Consider the following 23028-nt stretch of genomic DNA (forward strand, 5'->3'; position numbering starts at 1 on the left):
ATAATTGCTATTGCAATAAAAAAATTCTGGCTGTTTTTCTCTTGGCTAGTACTGCTGGAAAGCGCCTCAAAGCAGGTGCGTGAATGTTTTTTTTTTTAGTTTTTTAGCTCCTTACGGCTTATCTGCTGCGAGAAAGCTGTCGAAGATAGTCTTGCGCAAACTATTAGTATCGCGTATGCACTTAGCATTTTAATGTGGGAAACCGCAGGCTTCGCCAACTGCGTTAACATGGTGGTGGGATGGTAGAAGAAGGGGGCTTGCGATGTCTACTTTCCACAAAAGCCACCGCTAATATTGGAGCCCCCTACTACTGCATCTCAGAACCCTATCATCATCATCAGCAGCCTGACTACGTCCACTGCAGGACAAAGGCCTCTCCCATGTTCCGCCAGTTAACTAGGTCCTGTGCTTGCTGCTGCCAATTTATACCCGCAAACTTCTCAATTTCATCTGCCCACCTAACTTTCCGTCTCCCCCTAACCCACTTGCCTTCTCTGGGAATCCAGTTAGTTACCCTTAATGACCAGCAGTTATCCTGTCTACGCGCTACATGCCCAGCCCATGTCCATTTCTTCTTCTTGATTTCAACTATATCCTTAACCCCCGTTTGTTCCCTAATCCACTCTGCTTTCTTCTTGTCTCTTAAGGTTACACCTACCAGTTTTCTTTCCATTGCTCGCTGCGTCGTCCTCAACTTAAGCTGAATCCTCTTTGTAAGTCTCCAGGTTTCTGCTCCGTAGCTAAGTACGGGCAAGATACAGCTGTTATATACCTTCCTCTTGAGGGATAGTGGCAGTCTACATGTCATGATTTGAGAGTGCTTGCCGAATGTGCTCCACCCCATTCTTATTCTTCTAGTTATATTAATCTCGTGGTTCAGCTCCGCGGTTATTACCTGCCCTAAGTAGACATAGTCTTCTACAACTTGAAGTGGACTATTACGTATATCGAAGCGCTGCTCTCTTCCGAGGTTGTTGTACATTACTATTGTTTTCTGCAGATTAATTTTAGGACCCACCTTTCTGCTCTCATTGTCTAATTCCGTAATCATGAGTTGCAATTCGTCCCCTGAATTACTCAGCAATGCAATGTCATCGGCGAAGCGCAGGTTACTAAGGTACTCTCTATTAACTCTTATCCCTAACTACCATTCTAGGCCTCTGAAAACCTCTTGTATGCACGTTGTAAATAGCATTGGGGAGATTGTGTCCCCTTGCCTTACACCCTTCTTGATTGGTATTCTGTTGCTTTCGTTATGAAGCACTATGGTAGCAGTTGATCCCCTGTAGATTTCTTCCTGAATGTTTATATATACTTCATCTACGCCCTGATTCCGCAGTGTCTGCATGACGGCTGATATTTCTACTGAATCAAACGCCTTCTCGTAATCTATGAAGGCTATGTATAGTGGTTGGTTATACTCTGAGCATTTCTCTATTACCTGATTGATAGTATGAATGTGGTCAATTGTTGAGTAGCCTGTTCGAAATCCTGCTTGTTCCTTTGGTTGATTGAATTCTAATGTTTTCTTTACTCTGTTAGCAATTACCTTTGTAAATAGCTTGTATACTACAGAGAGCAAGCTGATCAGCCTGTAATTCCTCAAGTCCTTGTCATCTCCTTTCTTATGTATTAAGATGATGTTGGCAGAACCCTATGTCAGCTTTTTAATCCAACTATACTCCGACCTTGACCTTTTACAGCGCGGCACGTGGCTTGCAGGTCTGTCATTGTTACAACTCTGGAAGCACGTGGTGGTCTTCGCAGTTTTATCGCCCGATCTCTTTGATGAATAGGAAACATGCGAGTCCGAATAAGACAAGTCGATTCATGTGCCATAAAATAAAGAAGTACAAAACTGCGTTGCTAGTTCCGAATTATATATGGTAGAGATTTCAAATACAGTTCATCTAGCGGCTGCAATCACAAAATATACTACTTCAAGGGCTGGGACAATGAAAATAATAACGGCGGGGGGGGGGGGGGGGTCAACGAGGGTTTGATGCATATAATGTCACCAAACGCTGGAATTTGAAATAACTACTTTAACCCATGTATGGGTCATTTATGGACGATATTTGACGCCAGGTTCGAAAAACCTGTGGATACTGATTTGCACAAGAATCAAAATCTGAAGAGCCGATTGGGAAATATGGAGTTCTTGTTCCACAATGATGTTGCTACCAATAACGACCGCATGGAGTGCGGGACTACTCTCGTCTGTGTAGCTTACCCAATAAGTAACAAAGAAAATCATTGGAATACTATTGAGCAGAGTCACCTAACTTTGTTCCAGGCGAAGCCGCGGGTCGCGTGTTCGCGACTAGATATGGATAGATATAGATAGATATGGTCTCACTATTTGTTACATGCGTTAACGAGACCAGCTTGATTATACATATATATATATATATATATATATATATATATATATATATATATATATATATATATATATATATATATATATATATATATATATATATATATATATATATTATAATTTGTTTTGAAAGGTCTGATGAAGTATTGAGTTATTGGACGAGGTGGAGAAAAAATTGACTATAAATTTAAAACTACCGCTTCGAGCTTTTTTTTTCTTTTTTTTTACGTTCGCAGTCGTTTTCATGTGAAAACTTGTAAGCGCGCGGATGATTTAATCGCTACTACCGGTTCGTAAAGCGGCCCAGACGTCGGTCGAATAAATCAGTGCTGTTGTCGGTCGTCGTAACGAACAAAATGTAGGCGCATGTGTCGACTTAACAATATACAAAGCGCTATGTCACAAAGTGAAGCAGCTATCTGCGCTTGTGATTGGTTGCATTCCCCCCCATCCCCCAACGCTCATTTAAATATTGTTATCGAAGACACATGCATCGCGGGTGAGGGTTTGTCCAGCATATTGATTTTGGAGTTGTTGCCAAGACGCGTGGGATGGTGACAAGGTGGTGGTGGAGTGCCTGTGTCTGTAAGATGGATAGACAGGGGGGGGGGGGGGGGGTCTGAAGTAACATTTTGGGGAGTGTAGAGACTCTTTTGAGGTGGGTGCAGATGTTGTGTGCAGGAGAATGGGCGTTTTCCTGTGGCAATGACGTGTTTTTTTGTATATATTCGACGTCGCCCTATATAAAAACTTTATGTTTGTAGATTCTTTAACGACCCCAAGTTATGGTCGAACCCTGTTGGCATTATAAAATAGCAGAGGCCGTAACAGCTACGTCATAAGGCTGTGAACTGTCGCTTATGCGGGGAGTTTTACAGTATAACGGTATTTCACAATGTCCAGCCACGGCCGCTGCATGCACGCGCTTGCATTATGTGGCCGTGTTTCGGTAAGTAAATGAGAGGTTCGTTTGTGGAGTCCAGAATAGCGGTATAGATTTAGTGAGCTATCAATGTAATATACCATAGCTGCGTCTACAAGGTTGTAGCTTAGGTTAAACGTCGTTGCTTACGCCAGTTCTCACGTGCGTAATGCACCATAACAAACACGTCAGGAAGAGCTTTATTATCGAGCCACGGGATTTACCTGGATCACTTACGCGTTAGTCAAGTGCGCTTTTATTTCTTTATTTGTTCACGCATTCTATAAAGTCTTGCAGCTTTGGTTTCTGTGTGATTCTAAACAGAACGCGCATTCGTTCACGTTGGCGAAGGAGTTTAACGCAAATACCAGTGCATGGTGTGGCAGTACACGTTTAGGATGCTCGACTTTCATACGTGTTTTCAGAAGTTTGAGCTCCGTATATTCATTCTGGCCTTTGCAATGTAGGAGTACTTCCTGCACTCTTCATCTTCCTTTATTTCTTACCTTTTTTTTTACCGGAATGGATCACTTTGTTCGTTCCGCATAAGGTGGTTATGAGCACTTCGCAGAATTTTGTCTTCTTTAAGATATACATAGAGTGACTGAAGGCTGCGCTCTGGGCCATAGCGCAGCCCCGGACCGCTGCTTTAAGCGGAGTGAATCTTCCCAGGCCGGGTGTGATCAGAGTTTTTCCCGATCGAAAGCGCATTTTTCCCCCCTGCCTATATTTCGCGCTCTTGCTGCGACATGCGAGTTCAAACTTTTCCTCTTGTCGGTGTTCGTGTTCCTCAGATGCAGACGTGCTGCGAAAGCGAATAGGCGCATTGCATTTGAAACTGCTGGGGATTAGATCTCCCAACTGTGTCTGAAAGTGTGTTGTATACTTTGACGAAGCGGGTTCACACGGGCGTCTTTTATAACATGCGCACGTAGCGCACGTGTTGTCTGTGTATGGTTTCATTCGACTCCCAATATGCCCTCGTGTAAGTAAGCGAACTTTCGCGAGAAGGCTCGGCAACGCAAGCGGACATCCACAGAAAGAACTACGATTGCGTAAGCTGGGGTACAGGGAGGCCAGAGCAGTTAGGTCGGATATCGGGGAATAGCAAACCGCTCCGATGGAACAACAGGGCAGTGCCATAGTTCCGCACTCATTTTTGCAGATAGTCCTAACAACCTTCCGGAGAAAACGCTTGGGAATGAGCGCACGATTGGCACAGTCCTCGCGACGCATTTTCTCTGTGGCCTACAGTACGCGCCGCGTCCGTCTGTTCATCAGCTCATAACGCGTGCCTTGAGAGATCTGTATACTGTGACATGGATATGGCACAAACACACGAAAGAAGTTCACGTGTCTACTTCACTCCGGCCGTCAGCTTCTCATGTCGATCGTGGCCCTGATGACCAGCGAGCCGTCGCGAATGTAATCGCCCAGTCGCTCGACTGCCATGAAGGCAGAGAACCCGCAGGCGTGGTCGTTGCGCATTGTCTTTGGCCTGTGGAAAGCCTCGAGCGGACATCGCGCGTGTGTCGGGTCAACGGTCTTAGAGAGGTCCGCCCGGCCACTCGCCGTATCGACGACGGCTAGCGTGATGACGTGCGGGAAGGGCCACTTCAGTACGGCGTCGTGCCTTCCCTTCCAGAGCGTGAAGTAGATGCCCAAGACGCTCTGGTCGTCGTTGCTGGCAAGAGTCTGCAACGGCGTCGTCACCTTGTTGAGTACCAGGCTCATCCTTAGGGCGTAGCCCTGGTTTCCCGTGTAGAAGATGGGACTTTCGACCTTGGCGAAGCCAGCGTTCTGCAGCAGGTTCACCTTGGCGGGCGCATCCTTGAGTTCCCAGAGGTACTCGGAGACGAGTGCGTTGTTCCGCACAGTGACGGATGCCACGTGACTTGCGTATTCTTTGAGGAACACGCGGAACCGTACGCGGATGGCACCGTCGCGTACGTAACCTCCGTTCAGGAGCGCCGCGTGGCTCGCCATGCGGCTCTCGCCACAGCTCCACTCGGCCAGTTCTTGAGTGGGCTTCTGAAGTGCTATGTCCGGGCAGCCGGACGCCGCGAACGTCGTGTGCACTATGTCAGTCGAGGAGTCTTCCTTCTGGTCGACAATCACCATTTCGTACTTGTGTGTGAATGGCCACTCGAGTACGTCGTCGTAGGCGCCTCGCGTGAAGACTACGTACAGGCCGACATAACCGGACGCCTTCTCCGGGTAAAGGCGCAGCATCACGCGGTAGCCTCCGTTGGTCAGGTAAAACTTGTCGCTGTCTACAAACTGTGCGTTGCCGAGCTTTGCCTGTGCCACTTTTTCCTTTATGTCCGGGACGAGCCAGTCGTACTCGGCGACGACACTGTCGTCCCGAAACACCAGTCTTGCCATGTTTGGTGGCTCGATCTCCTCCATGTAGACGACTACCTTGACAAGTAGGCTTCCGTAGCGTATGTACTTGCGATTGTAAACTTCGTCATAGGAAATGGCACTAGAAGACCCGCACGCGTCGTTGCGTCCGAATGGCCTCCAGAAGGAGCCGACGCACGCTTCGTTCTTGATGTACGGGTTATTTGGATCCACGGCTACCACCACATCATTGCCCCTTTTTCCGTGCTGCTGATCGATGATGATGAGGTCGAAGCGCTTCACGAAGGGCCACTGTGCCAGAGAGTCGTAGCCGCCTTCTAGAAGCGTGAGGAAAACGCCTATGCTGCCGTTCGTATAATTCTGGAACTTGAGCTGCATCTGCATGAGATAGCCCTGGTGCCTGGTGTAGAACCGCTCGCTCAGCAGGTTCGAAGGCCTGCCTGAAGTAGCAAGGGCGATTTTTCTTTCCACGCTGGGCACTTTCCAGACGTACTCGGCTACCAGGTGACGATCCTTCACCGACACAGAGGCAAAATTTGGCATCTGGTCAAGGATGGCCGTGAAGCGTAGTAGAATCTTGCCATCTTTCTTGAAATTGCTCCGCTCGAGGGCACTAAATGAGACGAGTTTGCGGAAGCCGCACGGTGTGTTGGGCTGGAACTGCGGTTTGGTGAACGCGCTGAGCGGGCAGACACCCGAGGTCGGGTCGATCACGCCTTTGCGGTCGGCGGTCAGGAAGCCCGCCGACTGATCCACTATGGACAGCTCGAAGCTGTACGACAGCGGCCACTCTAGCGTGTCGTCGAACTCTCCGGGAATGACGACGGCGAATAGTCCCAGGTGTTCATCCTCCGAGTGGAAGGTCAGCTGAAGCACCATCAGGTAGCTCTCGCTGTTTATGTAGAAGAGGTCGCTCGTCAGCGGCTGCGGCTCACCCTTGCGGGCCTGCTTGATCTTGGCGTCGATGTCATCCACGGCCCACTGAAACTCGGAGACGAGCTGGTGACCGCGCATGTAGGCCTTGGCCCTCTTGGGAATGGCGCCCTTGTCCTCGAGGAATATGCTGAGTCGCACCTGGAGGGTGTCGTCGGACACATACCCGAGCACCTTGCTGTGCGGAATGAGGAATGACTTGCCGCACCCTTCGACGCCGTCGTTCCTGCGCTCGGTGGGTCGTTGGAACTGTTTGCGCAGTCGGCAGATGGCCGTCATCGGGTTCATGGAGACGTGAGCGTCCTGTCCCAAACCCGACGGGTCGACCACGGTGATGTTGAAGCGGTACTGGAAGGGCCACTCGAGTGCGTCGTCGTAGCGGCCGCGCAGGATGGTGAACCAGACGCCCATGTAGGGTACCCCGTTGGACGGATTGATCCTGCCGAAGGACAGTCCCAGCCGCACTCGGTAGCCGGGCTTGCCCGTGTAGAAGTCGGGGCCCGCCAGGTTGACTCCGTGCATGACAGACGAGCGCTGCAGGAGCGCGTACATGTCGCGCACACTCCACTCGTACTGGGACAGGTAGGTGCCATTGTGCGTCTCCTTGACCTGCGAGTAACGGTCGGGATCACCTGCGAAGCGTGGGAAAAGAAAGGCAGGAAGAAATAGGGTTGATATAATATGGTCAGCGATTTATATATGCCGGCTAAATTCTCTGCTTTTCAATAAAGCGTTCTCCCTCTCTCCCTTTTCCACAGCGCTAGTTCTGTATAAGCTTTTGCGTTTTGTATACTGCCGTCTGTAAAAAAGTGATGGTTACTGGACGCTTTCCAACCCCATTTTCAGGTTTTTTGTTCACTTCCCACAACATCATTGTGATTCTCATGTTGAAAAATAAGACAAACAGCTGAACTGAATGCTCGCTTGGAAACTATAATTTCACATCGTCATAACACACGACCGCAGGAATCTCTCTAGCGGCTGGCTTATAATGTTTACTACCTTATTGAACTATTCAAAGATGACGGTATTTCGATTGTAATACCGCTGATTGTGCCAAAGCGCTTGTCATTAATAGTCCCAAGTATACAGTCTTCTGAATTCAAGATAAATGGTATAATCATTATGCCATTTGTATTGAATTCACAAGGCAGTATATTTGAAAAATATAAACCAGGGGTCACAAATACGTGGCCCGGCGACCTTTCGCTATCGGCGCAAATGATATTCTTCGTCCCGTATTTTTTTATGACTTTGTGACTGTTTGTTACAGGACACCATTTTCTCACCAATTATAATTGCTAATGCCTCGCTACACAGACGGAGCTGGTCTTAGTGATTTTTTTTGTGATGTACCCCATGAGGTCACTTTTTGTTGAAACATTTCTTCGGAAGAGATGCTGTAAACTTGAAGGGCCAGTCAACAGGCTCCGGAACGCGCAGGAAAAGCTCGCGCATCTTTCGTACGCCTGACCATCCTTTTTCCACGCGCGATGACGTCAACTCGGCGATCGGTGACGTAGACTAAGTTTCTCTTTATTGATACCTGGTTTAGACCAATCGAAGAGCTGCGTGCTACGTCGTCGATCGCCGAGTTGACGTCACTGCGCGTTGAAGGAGGTTGGCCACGCGCAGGAAAGATGCGCGAGCTTATCCTGCGCGTTTCGGAGCCTGTTGACTGGTCCTTTAATGGTCGGCGTTCATATTTTTACTCATTTTAGAGATTTACTTATTGTAGATTGGCAGAAAACAATGCTTTGCGATAAGTGGACAGACGCTAAAAGTTTCAAAGGAGTATCTCTATTTAGGACAGGTAGCCAAACCATGAGAGTGAAATAACTAGAATAAGGATGGGGTGGATCACATTCGGCACGCATTCTCAAATCATGCATGGTAATCTACCACTAACCTTCAAGAGGAACGTATATAGCAGCTGTGTTTTGCTAGAGCTTACCTACGGAGCAGAAACCTGGAGGCCTATTAAGAGCGTACAGCTAAATTGAGCGAGCGATGGAAAGAAAAATGATAGGGGTAACCTTAAGAGACAAGAAGAGAGCAGAGTGGGTCAGGGAACAAATCGGGGTTAAGTATAACATAGTTGAAATTAAGAACAAATGGACATGGGCCGGGCATGTAGCGCGTTGGCAGGATAACCGCTGGCCATTAAGGGTAACTGACTGGATTCCCAGAGAACGCAAACACACGAAGGGGAGACAGAAAGTTAGAAGGGCCGATGAGATAAAAAATTTCGCAGGTACAACGTGATAGCAGAAAGCACAAGACCAGGTTGATTGGCTGGTCATGGGAGAGGCCTTTGCCCTGCAGTGGGCGTAGTCACGCTGATGATGATGATGAGAGATACGTATAGACACGTTTCTCGAATGCTCACGGCAAATCCCCTTGAGAAATGGCCTATATATGAGATTACAAGACATGGGACAGCCCCCCCCCCCTTTTTTTTTTTTTCAAATGGCAACGTTAGCGCTGACGTTTTATTCATACTTGGTGTGTATGTGTGTTCTCATCCTTCATGATGTATACGTGCGAAACATCAGCAGCAGCAGACGTATTAAGTTTACTACCTAATTAAACTGTTCAAAAATGTCGGCTTTCTAAATGCTTTCTGGCATAGGAAGGGACACGCTGCAGTAGAACGCTGACTTTGCCCCTTCCTCCCCCCCTCTATTCTGTCGTGTTGGGCCAGTGTTAGGCTGACTTCCCCCGCCCTGCTCTTAGGTGACCAGGGGCAGTGGCTCTGAAGGGCCCCCCTCCCAACCTGTGCGTGCGTATGGCACGTGATAAACATATGAACTCCGTCTTTTCAGCTAGTACTGTAGCAAGAACACTAACCGGCACTCGAATAAACTTGCTATTGTTAATATTACTGATTAATTATGACAACCATCCTCACGAACACCTTCATCGATTGCCATCACAAAAGGGAAACCTTTCCTTGAAGAGCCTGAATCCGCGCTCATAATTAGGTCCTTATAACCCCCATATCCTCATCTTTATGTAACATATTATAGGTTATTTTCTGCGTGCTTCAACGTTCCTATTGATTGGTACGTAAGGTTGGTTCCGACGAAAGGTCGGGCCTCACCTGTGCTGCAAGTGGCGCAGAGAAGAAGGGAGACTCCCACTGTGAGGCACCAGCGCAGAGCACCTGTGAAAAGAATAACCGGCTGTAGACGGAACCAAAAGCACATGACTACGTGCCCTGCTAATTGTTCATCGCGAATATTATTTTAATCAGCGCCTTATCAGCTTGTTCCCACAACTTTCCGCTGGCCTGTAAGCGCGCAGAAATTTCAATTGAATAGCTGATTTTCACACTTCTAAACAATATATATTTTAGTTCCGGCTCAAAGGCTCAGCTTTCTCATTTTGCCGGGGGAAAACTAATGGGAGGGCGTGGGGTGTTAGCCACCAACTGGATCAACGTTACTAGACTACCTAATGTAATAACGTTGCAGCGTCTAGGTTCTCCTCTTCCCTATTTTCGTGGACGGAAGTAGGGCAGTCGGGGGTGAATAGAAATGAAGGTTATGGTGCTAAACACATAAGCGGGCTCGTTGAATAGATGCATAACTACGCGCGACCATCGTTAAACACAGGTTTGGGTGAGAGGGCGAAAAGACACGAACACAGAGAGAGGGAGAGAATAAAATGAAAGAAAGGTGTGGAAGTCAACCAGAATTGTAGCATGTGGTTTGCTACCCTGCACCAAGGCGAATCGAAAAAAAAATGGCTTCGCGCGGTAAGGTTGCCAGCGAATTCTTGCCCACCCATAGCTGACTCCCTCGTTTGTGTTGTCCGTCCACTGCTGGGAGGTTATGGTATGTTGATGCTATGTGTAACGTGCTGTATAGCATCAGTGGCTCACTACTCAGTGGTTTACGTAGTTGAATTGTTGAGAAGAAGGTCGTGGTTTCTTATTTCTGTAGGCCGCTATGGGATGCGAATGCCCTTACGCTATAAGTGTACGTCAAGTATCCCAGACGGTTGAGGTTGATGAGGAGTCTTTCAACTGCGTTCTTGTAAGCTACAAAGCAGCGTCATATTAGCCTACTAGGACGGGAAAGCCGATCAATCAATCAATCAATCAATCAATCAATCAATCAATCAATCAATCAAATAAATAATCAATAATCAACAAATCGGCTCACTTAGAATGTCGATAACTCTAGTGTTCAGCTATTCGGAATGAGTAACATGACCACATAATAGTTGCACTTTCAGCGGGAATAAAAACTGATGTTGGGCAGCTGTAAATTGTCTGGTGTGATAATATTCTCAACTGCTTCTTTTTGCTGGGCCGTTTTACAACCGATACAATTGCTGAGACTGTTTTTCCAGGTGAGGAGCGAGCTGGGCTTGATTTAATATCATCCTTGTCGCAAGAGGAATGATGCAAGACCTTGTGAATCTGAATGTGGTTCTCTCTCGATTGAGCGTGGGTTCAGCAGCCATTCGTCTCCCGCTGGCCACAGAGGTCACGGCTGTCTTGTGGCACACTGCGCTACACGTCAGCACAGCCGGCAGGCGTGATCACCCGCGGCTCGCTTATTAGCGTGGCGTGTTTCGGAAAGCTGGCAGCCACCGCTGTCGCTTTGAGCCTCGAAGGCTCCCGTCGTCCATCCAACGTATCTCGCCTCTAGAGCGTGATTTCAGACATGGCTGGCTGACACGTGCGTCTTCATTGAGAAGAATTGGCGCATGCGCACTTCGATATGCTTCCTTCACCGCAAATATACTGCTTAGTGGCCAAGCGAGCGGGATCGTGGGAAAAAACTGGTTGTCCGTCTTGAACGGTGGGATGGAAGCGTTCAAAGGGCGTCGTTGAATGAGATGCCGACTGGACCTCTGCGCGGGTTCTCGGACGCGGCACCGCGCCACCGGAGAGAATCGCTCGTGGAGCTTTTCGAAACGATCCCTGGCGGCTGATGCGAGAGAAATCGCTCGAGACGCTCGAGCCTCCTTTCAGCGGCACGCTGTAAGTACTCACTCATGAAAAACTGAGAGGACTCTATACATTCAAAAGCGTGATAACCTTGCGCGCATAATAAGTAGGCTGAAAGTTGCTCAGCATGAGAAGGTCGTCGTATCACCTTGAATTCATTGTTTTCTATTTAATTCACACATATTTTACTCGAATGATGTCGCATGTTACGGAGGGCAGTCGATCCAAAGTATATGGCGAATAAATATAGGGAGCATGCAACTGATTCTCTAGACTGTGGAGCTAGCAGGCGTCATATTTAAATATAGTTAGAGGACATGCGAGATGGTTTTAATTGTGCAGAACAAGACTGACTCCTGATAAGAGCACTATTTCGATGCTCAGCAAAGATTACTTTGCATGCCATCTTGTTGAGTCTTCGCGCTGTGGCAGCGTTTCTTGCTGTGAGCCAACGGACCTGACTGCATACAGTTGGAATCACACGAGTCTGGAACAGCGAGTTAGCTGTATCAGCCACAGTTTTTTTTCTTTCCCAGAAAAATGGAGTGTGTTTCAGACTGTACTCCCTAACACAGTCTATATCTCGTATATAAAACGCTTTCGCTCTTGTGGCATGTGCTAACTGTAATGGTATAAAACTGCATTGATAGAATTCAAACGAGGGTGGATGACGAAAACATTTCTTTATTGCAGTGCAGTGTATAGGCCTCATCTGGCATAGTGATACAGGTACAAAAGTCCCAATAAAGAAGGTTGTAGGCAGGGAGACACGATCTCCTGAGTACCGCGTGCTCACAGGAGGTTTTCATGGCCATAAATCTGGATGTGTTAGGGATACTAGTTACTGGAGTGCACCCTGGTAACCTACGGCTCATTGATGATATTGAATTGATGAGTAACTCAGAGGAAGAACTGCAAGTCATGATTACTGAATGGGGCAAAGAAAGCAGGACAGTAGGTCTGAAAATTAATGTGCACAAAACTGAAGTGAAAACTTCTGGGATGAGAACAGTGCTACACGATAGGTTGTGAATCACTGAATACTGCAAATGTATATGTCTATTTAGAACAGGTAGCAACCATAGATCCGAGCCATGAGAAAGAAGCAAGTAAAATAATAAATATGTGGTGGAGCACATTCAGCAAGCAATCTCAAAGCAAGAATGGTAGTTTGTCAGTATTCCTCAAAAGGAAGTATATCACTGCTGCAACTTACCGGTACTTTAGCAGAAAATGTGAGGCTTACAAAGAGGTTTCAACTTAAACGGAGGACGACGCAGCTAGCAAAATAAAATAAAATAGGTGTTACCTCAAGGAACAAGAAGAGAGCGTAATGGGTCAGGGAACAAACAGGTGTTACGGACATTGAAATCAAGAAGAAACGGACATGGGTAGCGCGTGGAGCGCGTAGGCAAGATGCCTACGCGCTCCACGCGCTACCCGGCCATTACGAGTGACCGACTGAATTTCAACAGAGGCTAAATGCGCGAGGAGAAGACCAAGTTCGGTGCGCAGATGAGATTAAAAATTTTCTGGGTGTGACGTGGCCGCATCAAGCATAGGGTCAGGTTGAATGACGGAACATATAGGAGAGGCCTTAGCCCTGCAATAGGCTTTGTCAGGCTGATGATAATAGAAGTGCGATGGAGACGGGGAGGGTCCCTATTCTGGGATGACAATCTATGAAACAGCCTGGGCTCATTGCACTGGACGGAGCGCTCTACAGGCTTCGGGTGGAATTGACTTCGCCTCCTGCAATGCCGAGACTGTTCCTTCTTGTCGGTGCTGGTTTGTAGCCATAGTAACAACGTGGACCGGAACGAGTTATACCGTGCCTTTGTTGGATGCTGCCCTTGCAGTAACCATGGCTTGAATTCTAATGCCCGTGGCGAACAACAACAACAACAAAATCCACAAGATGATCACGGAGTGTGACTGCTTGGCCGTCAGCTTCTGTAACGTCTTCATATATACGTGCACCGCCTACCGCTCCTTTAACCACTGCGTGTGATGTACGAGCTCATTTTTGTCCTTTATAGGGACCGTCACTGCTTTCTCGAAATGAAACCCGCTTTACGCAGTCAGACGTCGTTCTTGAGCCACCATGTACGTATTCGCCGCAGCAATTGCCCCGCATTAGCATACGAACGCGTGCTTCGGACGCAATCCTCTGGGAAACGCCGCATGGGACGGCGTGGTCTCGTTTGCGCGTGCGCCGCTAATGAATACTGACTCTTGGCTTCTCGGATGATTCATGACTGTTGCTCCTTCACTTCCCGTAGTTTTGGTTTGACGTGTTTTTGTTGTTTTCTTACGTCCGTCTGATTCAGTGTCGTCTACGTGAGACCTCGCAGTAATAGAGTGAGAAAGATGCCGCAGAACTCATTTCGCGATGAATGCATGGTTAGCGCTGCCTCGCGAATCGTTCACGGGGAGCTCTCTTGCAAATCAGGGTCCTCTTTAAGTGGACCTGGAAGAAAGCGCGTTTAAGAAAGAAGGTGTTGAATAAGATTTCGCAAGCTGTTGTGTCTCGTGGGAGTCCACTCGCCCGGCCTCGTTAGTTTTTATGTCGCAGTGGTTTGCTTTCTCACTCAACCATGAAGGGTTGTTTTTTTTGTTTCTTTTTCTCTTTTCAGCGTCGGTTTATGCATGCTTTCACTCGAGGGTTCAGCCGGCTCGATTTTAAATGCTGCAGAAATTGAAAGAGAGAGAGAGAGAATTAACTTTATTAAAGGTCCTGAAGGGGACTGGGCACCCCTTACGGGGGCCAGCCCGGTGGCTCCACCCATGTGGGGACTGGGAGTCGGAGCTCGCCAGCCACCTTTTGGGCCTTCTGGACGGCCTGGTAAGAACTGCTTGTTTACGTCACTCAACGGTACCACTCAGTGCTTAACTGGCGGAATACGCGCTGCGTTCAAATGCAACGCATGCAAACAAAAAGGGAACACTGTATTGAATGCAAATGATTGGCAACTTACCAGTCAGTATTATGGAGAAAGCTTTAGATGCCCAATGAAACACTTGGCGTTAACTTTTCCTTTTAAAAAGTATCACGGCAGATGTCGCCATTATTGATTAGTGACGTCAGCAAGACGTCGGAGGTTGCAAAGATCCGGGGCACCATAACGTTGTTATGACGTCATCACGTGACATTGTTACTTGGTTAAAGGTGAGCCAATCCAAGAGGAAGCGTAACACCATGAGAGGTGCAGGAGGAAGGAGGGGGCGGGGATATAACAGAATAGACGGCTTGCGCTGACGTCACTGAAACAGCCGTATCGGCGCGCCAACATGATGTAATGTGAAGTTTGTCATATAACGTGAGTGTTGTCACTACACGGGGCATGTTCACTAACTCACTCACTCACTCACTCACTCACTCACTCACTCACTCGCTCGCTCAGCCCTGACACTGAGAGACAGTGATTTGAGATTAAGAAATAAGCTAGTCTCTGTAACCCTTGAGAGCTCTGCACAGCGTCGTGGAGGGGAGTGAAAGACAAGAAGAGAGCGGAAAGGAAAGGTCGCCATCGATAGACGAAGACTCTACCATTCCGCCTCCGCTGCGGTGAGCACTCGTCGCCGGCATAATCAGGGGCGCGACTTTCACATTCCTGACCCACGTGACCGCAATACTTCTCGGCGCGTGCTCACACTTCACGCGCGCAGAGATCGGTTTCCAACACAGTCCCCACTCTTCTTCCTGCTCTTTAGCACATCTACGCCATTGACGGGAATGCGGTCAATCAGGGAGCCTACCACCGGGTGCCACATGGTGCCATGGGTCTTCCGTCAAAGGGTCAGGCAACCGCCTTTCGAAAACTATTTTGCAACGGCCCTCCACACCGATCGCTCGGTATGCAAATCAGCAGGCGCAAACACACGAAACGCAAAAGACGCGCAGCGACTCGCGCGACGACTTTCGACGAGCGCTACTTCCGGCTCCAAACACGCTTGCGCGCGCGCCGGTCGGAAGCTGCAGCGCGTGCGGCGGAAGAGCACCACTTTTCAAACTCGTGCCGATGAGCGAGAAATCGGTGCGGCGTGCCTAGCCACGCCGGCGGTCAGCCGATTGTGTGCTACATGCTTCTCGTGTCTCGTCCGTGACTCGGAGCGTGATCGCCGGCTAACTGCGGCCGTCGAGGGACTGGCACGGTTCGCGCTCCGCCAGGTTGTTTCGATTTCGTCGGGACGTGCACGTCAGAGGCACGGCCACGTATGGGGGCGATAGAGACGTTCTACGTTCTCTCCTTTTAGAGAAAGGCATTCGTGAACCTGAAACGGAAGTTAAAGCGGCGCCGCGTGCGCGAAGCAGCACCTGCCAGTAACGTCCCATGGCCGCTCGCACATCGCATGAAGCGTTTGTTTCGGCCTCTGTTTGCTTTTGAACAATAAGAACCACAGGGTGACGTCACCCTCTCCCCTCCGGCTGACCTCGTTTAACGGAGCTCACAAAATAAATAGAAAGCGAAGAGGCGCAAAATGCTTGATTTTTTTTTCCAGCGTTATAGAAGGTATGTGCACTCAAACCTCCATAGTACGAAGTAGCACAATGAGCATAATTCAGTTCGTTATAACCAATATTTATTGTAACAAAGATAAAAATAGGCTTTGAAGATACTGGCAATGTATACGGGGCAAGAAAATCCCGCATACATAACCGCATCGCATCATTATATATCTCTCGCACAGATTACCTCGAGTAAACAAGGTAATCTGAACATGTGACATTCCAGACATTCCAGATTAACCCAGAACATGAGAAGGCGAAATTGTAAATAAACAAGAGTCACTTCACAAAGCAGGCCAGTGATCATATTTATTTCAAAAAGGGCGTGGTGGTGAATTTTAGCGGAAAGCATGTGCTCGTGAATTGTGTTCCACTATTTATCGGGCTTTTTGACGCCTTTCGAGTTTTAAACCTTCCGGGAAACAAGTATTTCTTCGTTACGGCCGATATTGCGGTGGCTTTCTTGTTTTTTGGTTCCGTTATGAAAGGAATAAATATGACCGAAATGAAGCGCGACCAACCAAAGTTCGTATTTGGCTCACTGTAAACTATAATTCGCTATATCAGTGTTCGTTGTAACGAGATTCAGCAGTACCGCGAAGAAAGTGCGTATGTGTGACGCCATTCTTCTGTCCTAATTTCTTTCCTTGGCTAATCGCAGTTTACTTTTCGCGCATAGTGACTTCGCACGACACGATTAAACCTCGCCACGATGTGCATTGTTCGTTTGCGGCTTCCGGCGGATGACCGTGGACGCACTTATTCGCACGTGCTTTGCATTTTCGCCGATGCTGCAGCCCGGCTCGTTTGTCCCTGTTTGCTTAGAGGCACGCCTGGCGACGCTCTCGTTTCTTGCAATCTTACTATTACCTTTTCTTTTTTGTCTTTTACCCTTTGTTTTCACGTTGCGTGTGGCTCGGGTGTTCGTATTCTTTCGCTCTTGATCTGCTCCCGTCGCGCTGCATGCGGCAGCAGTCTGAATTCCCTCTTCCTTCTCTGCGGTCGTCATTCTGTAAACGTTGCGGGTCGTTATTTCGTTTTGCCGCGTACCGGATTTACTCCTGTAAGGCCCGCACCTCCTGCCCTCTGAATATCTCGACAGCGTGGGTGTGGTGCTTGCGAAAAGCCAAGTCCGAGCTGGTTTAATAACTGCGCGTTCTTATTCGCGAATGATATATACGAATATTTTAGAGGTGTTAAATTGAGTAAAGGTGTTCAAAACCTTCAAACAATACGTGAGTGAGATGTTAGAGAATATAGATTCGCTACAAGCGACCTACTTATAAATGAACAACACATATAAAAAAATACAACAAAAACAAAATATACGGCGAGACACCATACGTTCGAGGGGGTGACAGGTGGGCTTGGCCGGTTGTAGCTCCACCTGGACACCTGTAATACTCTGTTAATCAGCAACAGTGTTTATTCGTACGTTCACAATTTCGGTGTGTCGTATATCAACGCAATTAACTGCTGTGGTAATCGATACCGTACGGCCGAATGCTCTCGATTACCTGTAATCTCGTGATGCTCGATCCTATAGCGTAGAGAGTTGGGCATATTGCATGTGCGAATGGAACACTTGCAGCCGAGAACCGCAACCCCAGGATAAAAATTAAGTTTAAGGGCGTAACCAGAACGTTCCAGGTTAAGTCCCTACCGGTGGCAAGTCGCCTTTTCATGCACTTCACTTTCTTAACACTGATAGCTTAATTACTGCAGTACAATTGCAACACTGCAATTAACACGCCCTGAAATGTTCTTCGCTTCATTATCTGCTGGTTTTTCGTTAAGGTTGTGTGAAAGCCACGAAAAAAGAAATGCGTTTACATCTTTTATTTACATTAAAAATACCTTTTCAGTTATGGTGACGGCTATCACGACATTTCGAGTTAGCGTTCTTTCTTTCTTTCTTTCTTTCTTTCTTTCTTTCTTTCTTTCTTTCTTTCTTTCTTTCTTTCTTTCTTTCTTTCTTTCTTTCTTTCTTTCTTTCTTTCTTTCTTTTTTTCTTTCTTTCTCTCTTTCTTTCTTTCTTTCTTTGTTTTTTTCTTTCTTTCTTTCTCTCTTTGTTTCTTTGTTTCTTTCTTTCTTTCGGCTATCACTACATTTCGAGTTAGCTTTCTTTCACTCTTTTACTCTTTCTTCCTTCCTTTCTTTATTTCTTTTTTTCTTTCGGCTATCATGCATTTTGAGATAGCTTTCTTTCTTTTATTCTTTCTTTCTTTCTTTCTTTCTTTCTTTCTTTCTTTCTTTCTTTCTTTCTTTCTATCTATCTATCTATCTATCTATCTATCTATCTATCTATCTATCTATTCGTGATGATGCGCATTCCAGCGCCTCCTGAATTTCGGTAGCTCTGAAGTAAGTATACTGAGAGCCTCGCACGAGTAAACACGGTATACGGCCCGTGCGAATCTCTTTTCCCTCGACTCTCGCTTAAGTATTCGAACGCACGGATGCGGAGGACCACACTCGAGTCTCCGCAGTATTCAGGCACATAGAGGAAGAACAGAAAGTAAAAAAAAAAACGCTATTAAAAAGAACAAAACAAAAGCTGGCAGCGACTCTTTTTTGACTCGCGTAAGAGTACACACACTGGCCGGGTCGTGCGAGTGTGTGTACACATGCCGGCCGTTGGTTGGCGAACATCTCGTCCCAGAGTGCGTGCTTGGCGTGCAGTTTGCCCAGGGAAACCACGGTGGCGTGCCACTGCTAAATAGTACCGTGCTGCGCGGCCATGAGTCGCGGTTGTGTGCCACGAACTGAGTCGCACGAATCCTTTTTTTTTTCTTGACTTCCGTGCGCGCATCACATATGCTGGCCGAGATCCCCTCGTGCCCACTCTCACTGTCCGAGCGGTAGCGAGCAAAATGGCCACGCGAAGGTATACGCTGGCGTACGGTATGTTTCTCCTATAGCTGGCGAAAGCGCCCTGCTTTCTTACGGGATGCATGCACGCTCTGCGGAGAAGAAACACGACACGAATCGTTTGAAGGCACTTGCGAGATAATGCAAGGAAGTATTCGAGATAAGGATTAAATTAGATAGCAAGCAAAGAAACTGCACTCACTATAGGACACTGAATACCAATACCTGAATGTTAAGAGTTTCAGCGTACAATGTATCAAGGAAATGCTCTTAGTTGTGCTCGAGATTATTTCTGATGTAATAAATGCTGGATGGCGTTTTACGTGTCAAAAATCACAATTTTCCGTTATGGCGGACGCCGGATCAGTTTCGAGCAGCTGGGGTTCTTTAACGTGCACTTAAATACACGGGTGTTCTTTGCCCCCACCGAAATGCAGCCGCCGCGGCCGGAAGCTGAACCCGCGTCTTGGAGCTTTCGAATCCTGTCCAGCTCTAGCGCACCTTAATCTGATCATGAAGGAAACAGACGTAAACAAGAAGCGAAAAAATACAGGTGACCCTCCCCTTAGTGCTCGGACTGAGTTGCGCTGAAGCTATACAACATTAATATGACATTGCGCCAACTCACCTAATCTCGTCAAGCTTTCAAGTTACTTTCGAAATATTTACAAGACAAACAAAACATTGTCCGAGTTATTCATTGCAGCGCTATATTTTGTCAAACAAGAGCGTCGGGCCTAATTACCATCAACATTTAGCGGATTCCGTTAAAAGCAGGTTTAACAATGAGCGTTAGACAGCCTGCTCTCTATATGAGATGTTGGCGCCTCAGCACATTCAGCCTGCTTCTTGTGTGTGTGTGTGTGTGAGAGAGAGAGAGAGAGAGAGAAAGGAAATAGGAAGGAAAAGTAGTTTTTGGGTGTAAACGCCAAATATTCCAACAATATATATATATATATATATATATATATATATATATATATATATATATATATATATATATATATATATATATATATATATATATATATGACTCTAAAGAAATATTACATTTTATGGTATATGTGCAGTGTTTTGTTGCCTGAGAGTAAAACACAACAGATGGACGCGCGAGTTTTTGACAAGATTGTTTGGCCTTTTCTGGCTCTCTATATAGCAGCCCCTGGTAGAAGAAACTGACGGTTTCTTCAACTAAGGCTTGATGAAAGCACATGGGAAACACATGCGCCCACAAGAAACACTAACTTAATTACTAAAGACTGGTATACCATTCGTGTCAACGCCGCCAACGCCAGCCACCCGATTTTTCTGTACTGATGAGTCATGTAGTAAAGCTGTCGCCTCCCCATTCTTCCTAATTAAACCTCTCTCTCCAAATAAATACACCTGAGAAGGTAAGCATTACCAAGAAATAAAGTATAAAATTTGGGGTTTCAGTTTCTCATTACGCGAAACGAATTTCATAAATATCATTTTTCTCTGCAGGCAAGTAATATACACAAGTGATTGGCTGCGACAACTCGAGCTGAAAAAAGTTGGTAGCCTTTGTGATATCTAAAACAGAGATATACAACCCCTTTGCGATGCCCTTTTTTGTTACCCTTTGGTACCCTTTGTGATACCCTTCGGTACCCTTTGTAAAATTCGAAACGTTATCCATAGACTTCGACGGTTTCATATGGCATGTGCGGTAGATGACAAAAACGACAATCGATCTCTTCGGTTATACGCGTTTCGCGTTTCTTCAGAAGCGAAAGTCTAGGTTCCACGAAAACCCTTAAGGATTTGAAGTTTGCCAGCAAAGCCTTCGAAGAGACGAATTTTTTATGGATTAATGGCTACGAAATAGGGAAAAGGACAAGGACGACTGAATAATACATGACGAATGAATTTTTCTTCCGACGGCTTCCGTGCACTACATCCGCACATCTGGAACAAGCACTTTCTCGACGAGTCTCTCGTTATTTGTTATGCGAAACGATTGTCTTATTATAGCGAGCCCACTGTACACCTTTTCTCTCGACGGCGCACATAAGCTCTGGTTGGCCTGGAAAACGCAGCTTAGCGACCCGTTATTTCGCCACTGTCGCGTGCATGCAATCACGTCGGTATTGTAGCTTCCCCTTTCCACCACGCTCCAGTTTACGGCCAAGCATGCGCATTGCATTTAGGCGCTAATTAAAACAAAGCGACTCTGAGCAGAGCTTTACGTTTTTTTGCGAGGCCACTCTTGAAAACATGTTGTTTGTTGAGAAAGCGAAACAAACCACTTTGCAAATGCAAATCGCTGCCCATTTCAAAGGCTTGCTCTCGTTTCTCCCGCGATGGTCCGCAGAGAAAGGCCGCGTGCTCCCCTTCGCGCTTCCGTGCCTGCAACGGCGGGAAAGCGTTGCACGCAATTGCGCTAAGCGCGGTTACACTACGCAACGTTTTTACGACGGGCCGCAGAGCGCGCGCTCCCCTGGGCGGAGAGAGAGAGAAGGGTGCTGTTGGATGAGAAGGGCGGCCACGGTCACCTAACGGGACTTTCCGCGTCTCGTTGCCGCATTCGCAGTTGGCGCACGTAACCGCCGCTGCCGCGGCATGCTCAGACGGCACACAGCGCGCGTCGTAGTCGTCTTCTTCGACGGCGTGGCGACCGCAAGACAAGCGCGAGGCAACGAGGTCGGTCGCGCGAAAGAGAGCCGTCCTTGGACCGGAGGAAGAAGCCGCTATGCCCGTCGGCAGTACATGTAGGCATCCCGAAGTTGGTATAATACCGTCGCCCGCCATGTCTGTCTTCTCTGCAGCACATACGCAGTACCGAATGTCCGGGCGCGCGGTAAATGGGAGGATTTCGCCATCGGTGCCCTGCGAAGACATATCTAATTAGTTCGCACCCGCATTAGGTTGTCATCTCCGGGCCGAAGTCGCGAATCTTTTCGCTCATAGCCACTGGACTTTGCTAACAGTATTCTCATCACGGTTTGTTGGCACGTGGTACTAAGAGCCCTAGCGTAAGAACTTATTCCGTGCGAATGCGAGTCTGCTTTTTATCCCGTTTAACCTGGCGTGGTAGAAGGAACGATGAATGGCCCCGCAGTGGCGTTATCGCGATTCAGTAATACGGGTCTGCAAGAAGGGTAAGTTATCGCGGGGAATAAAATCGACTGGCTATTTATAGCGCCAAGGTGAAATGTGACGCAAGCATAAGCGAAGTTTGGTGTCCGTTGACACCGAGCCTGCGAGTGTATACGTACAGCCTCCGCCGTAGTTAACAGAAACACTCGTTTGTTTTCGTTTCTCTCGTAATTTACGCTTGCGACAATTGAAAGTGTATTCCACATCTTTCCATGTTTGCTTACAGCTCGCATTCTTACGAAAACAGCTGTAGCTTCTGGGTATGTTCGGATTGGGTGTGACAATGTGTCATGTACGGTCTAGTATGACTGCGATTGCAATTGCACTGCACTAATACGCCTAAATGATAGTTGTGCCACACTAGAACGGTACTATTCTGCATTATTACTGTACTTAAACACAGACTTTATAGTGATATGTTGAACGAAGAATGTCCCTGCAGCCAACGTTTCGACAAGTGGCTTCATTTACACGAGTGACGAGTACAACTTTTCTTATGGAATGTCGGCTTTGGTGACAGAGCACACGTTCCATCATGGACTTGGTGCCTTCATCTTCATTTTACTTCCCGTCGTGTTTGTCTACTAGTTTTTCTGTGACGGTAAAGTGTTATTACACACAGTTCAGTTTTAGAGAAACCGTACTTATATGGTAACTCTGTATCCGTAGCTTTGAGATAGGCGATAGCTTCATTTTTCGCCCGTCGTATACGCACGGGACTTCTGCGACCTTTGGCTGAAAGTTCTGCTGTCCTGGCCCGTCCAACCTCGTCAGGTCGTGCTGGCTGTCTTTTTCTTTCTTTCTTTTTTGAGCGTTTTGCATATACGACTTCCTCGTGGAGATAAGAGCGACTGTCGGAGGTCACGTGGGCTTCACCGAATGCGTCGTGCTACGGCAGGTTTTCGCCTGATGTCGGGGTTAAGTTCAAACGGACTTCGTTCGGTAAGGCGATCGCGGGTAAT

At 47.4% G+C, this 23028-nt stretch overlaps 1 protein-coding gene across 1 annotated transcript in view; it reads right to left on the reverse strand.

Moving 5' to 3' along the window:
• Positions 1 to 3487: 3487 nt before the first annotated feature.
• The window catches only part of LOC119172610 (uncharacterized), a 41949-nt gene continuing 22408 nt past the window's right edge, over positions 3488 to 23028 (reverse strand). Inside the window, exons 3-4 of the mRNA XM_037423765.2 lie at positions 9706 to 9768; positions 3488 to 7234 (exon numbers count right to left, since the gene is read on the reverse strand). Of these exons, the coding sequence (XP_037279662.2) occupies positions 4680 to 7234; positions 9706 to 9768 (2618 nt within the window). The 3' untranslated portion in view covers positions 3488 to 4679. The remainder of the gene's footprint in view (positions 7235 to 9705; positions 9769 to 23028) is intronic.

Source organism: Rhipicephalus microplus, chromosome 4 (genome assembly GCF_043290135.1).
Source record: "Rhipicephalus microplus isolate Deutch F79 chromosome 4, USDA_Rmic, whole genome shotgun sequence".
Lineage (NCBI taxonomy): Eukaryota > Metazoa > Arthropoda > Arachnida > Ixodida > Ixodidae > Rhipicephalus > Rhipicephalus microplus.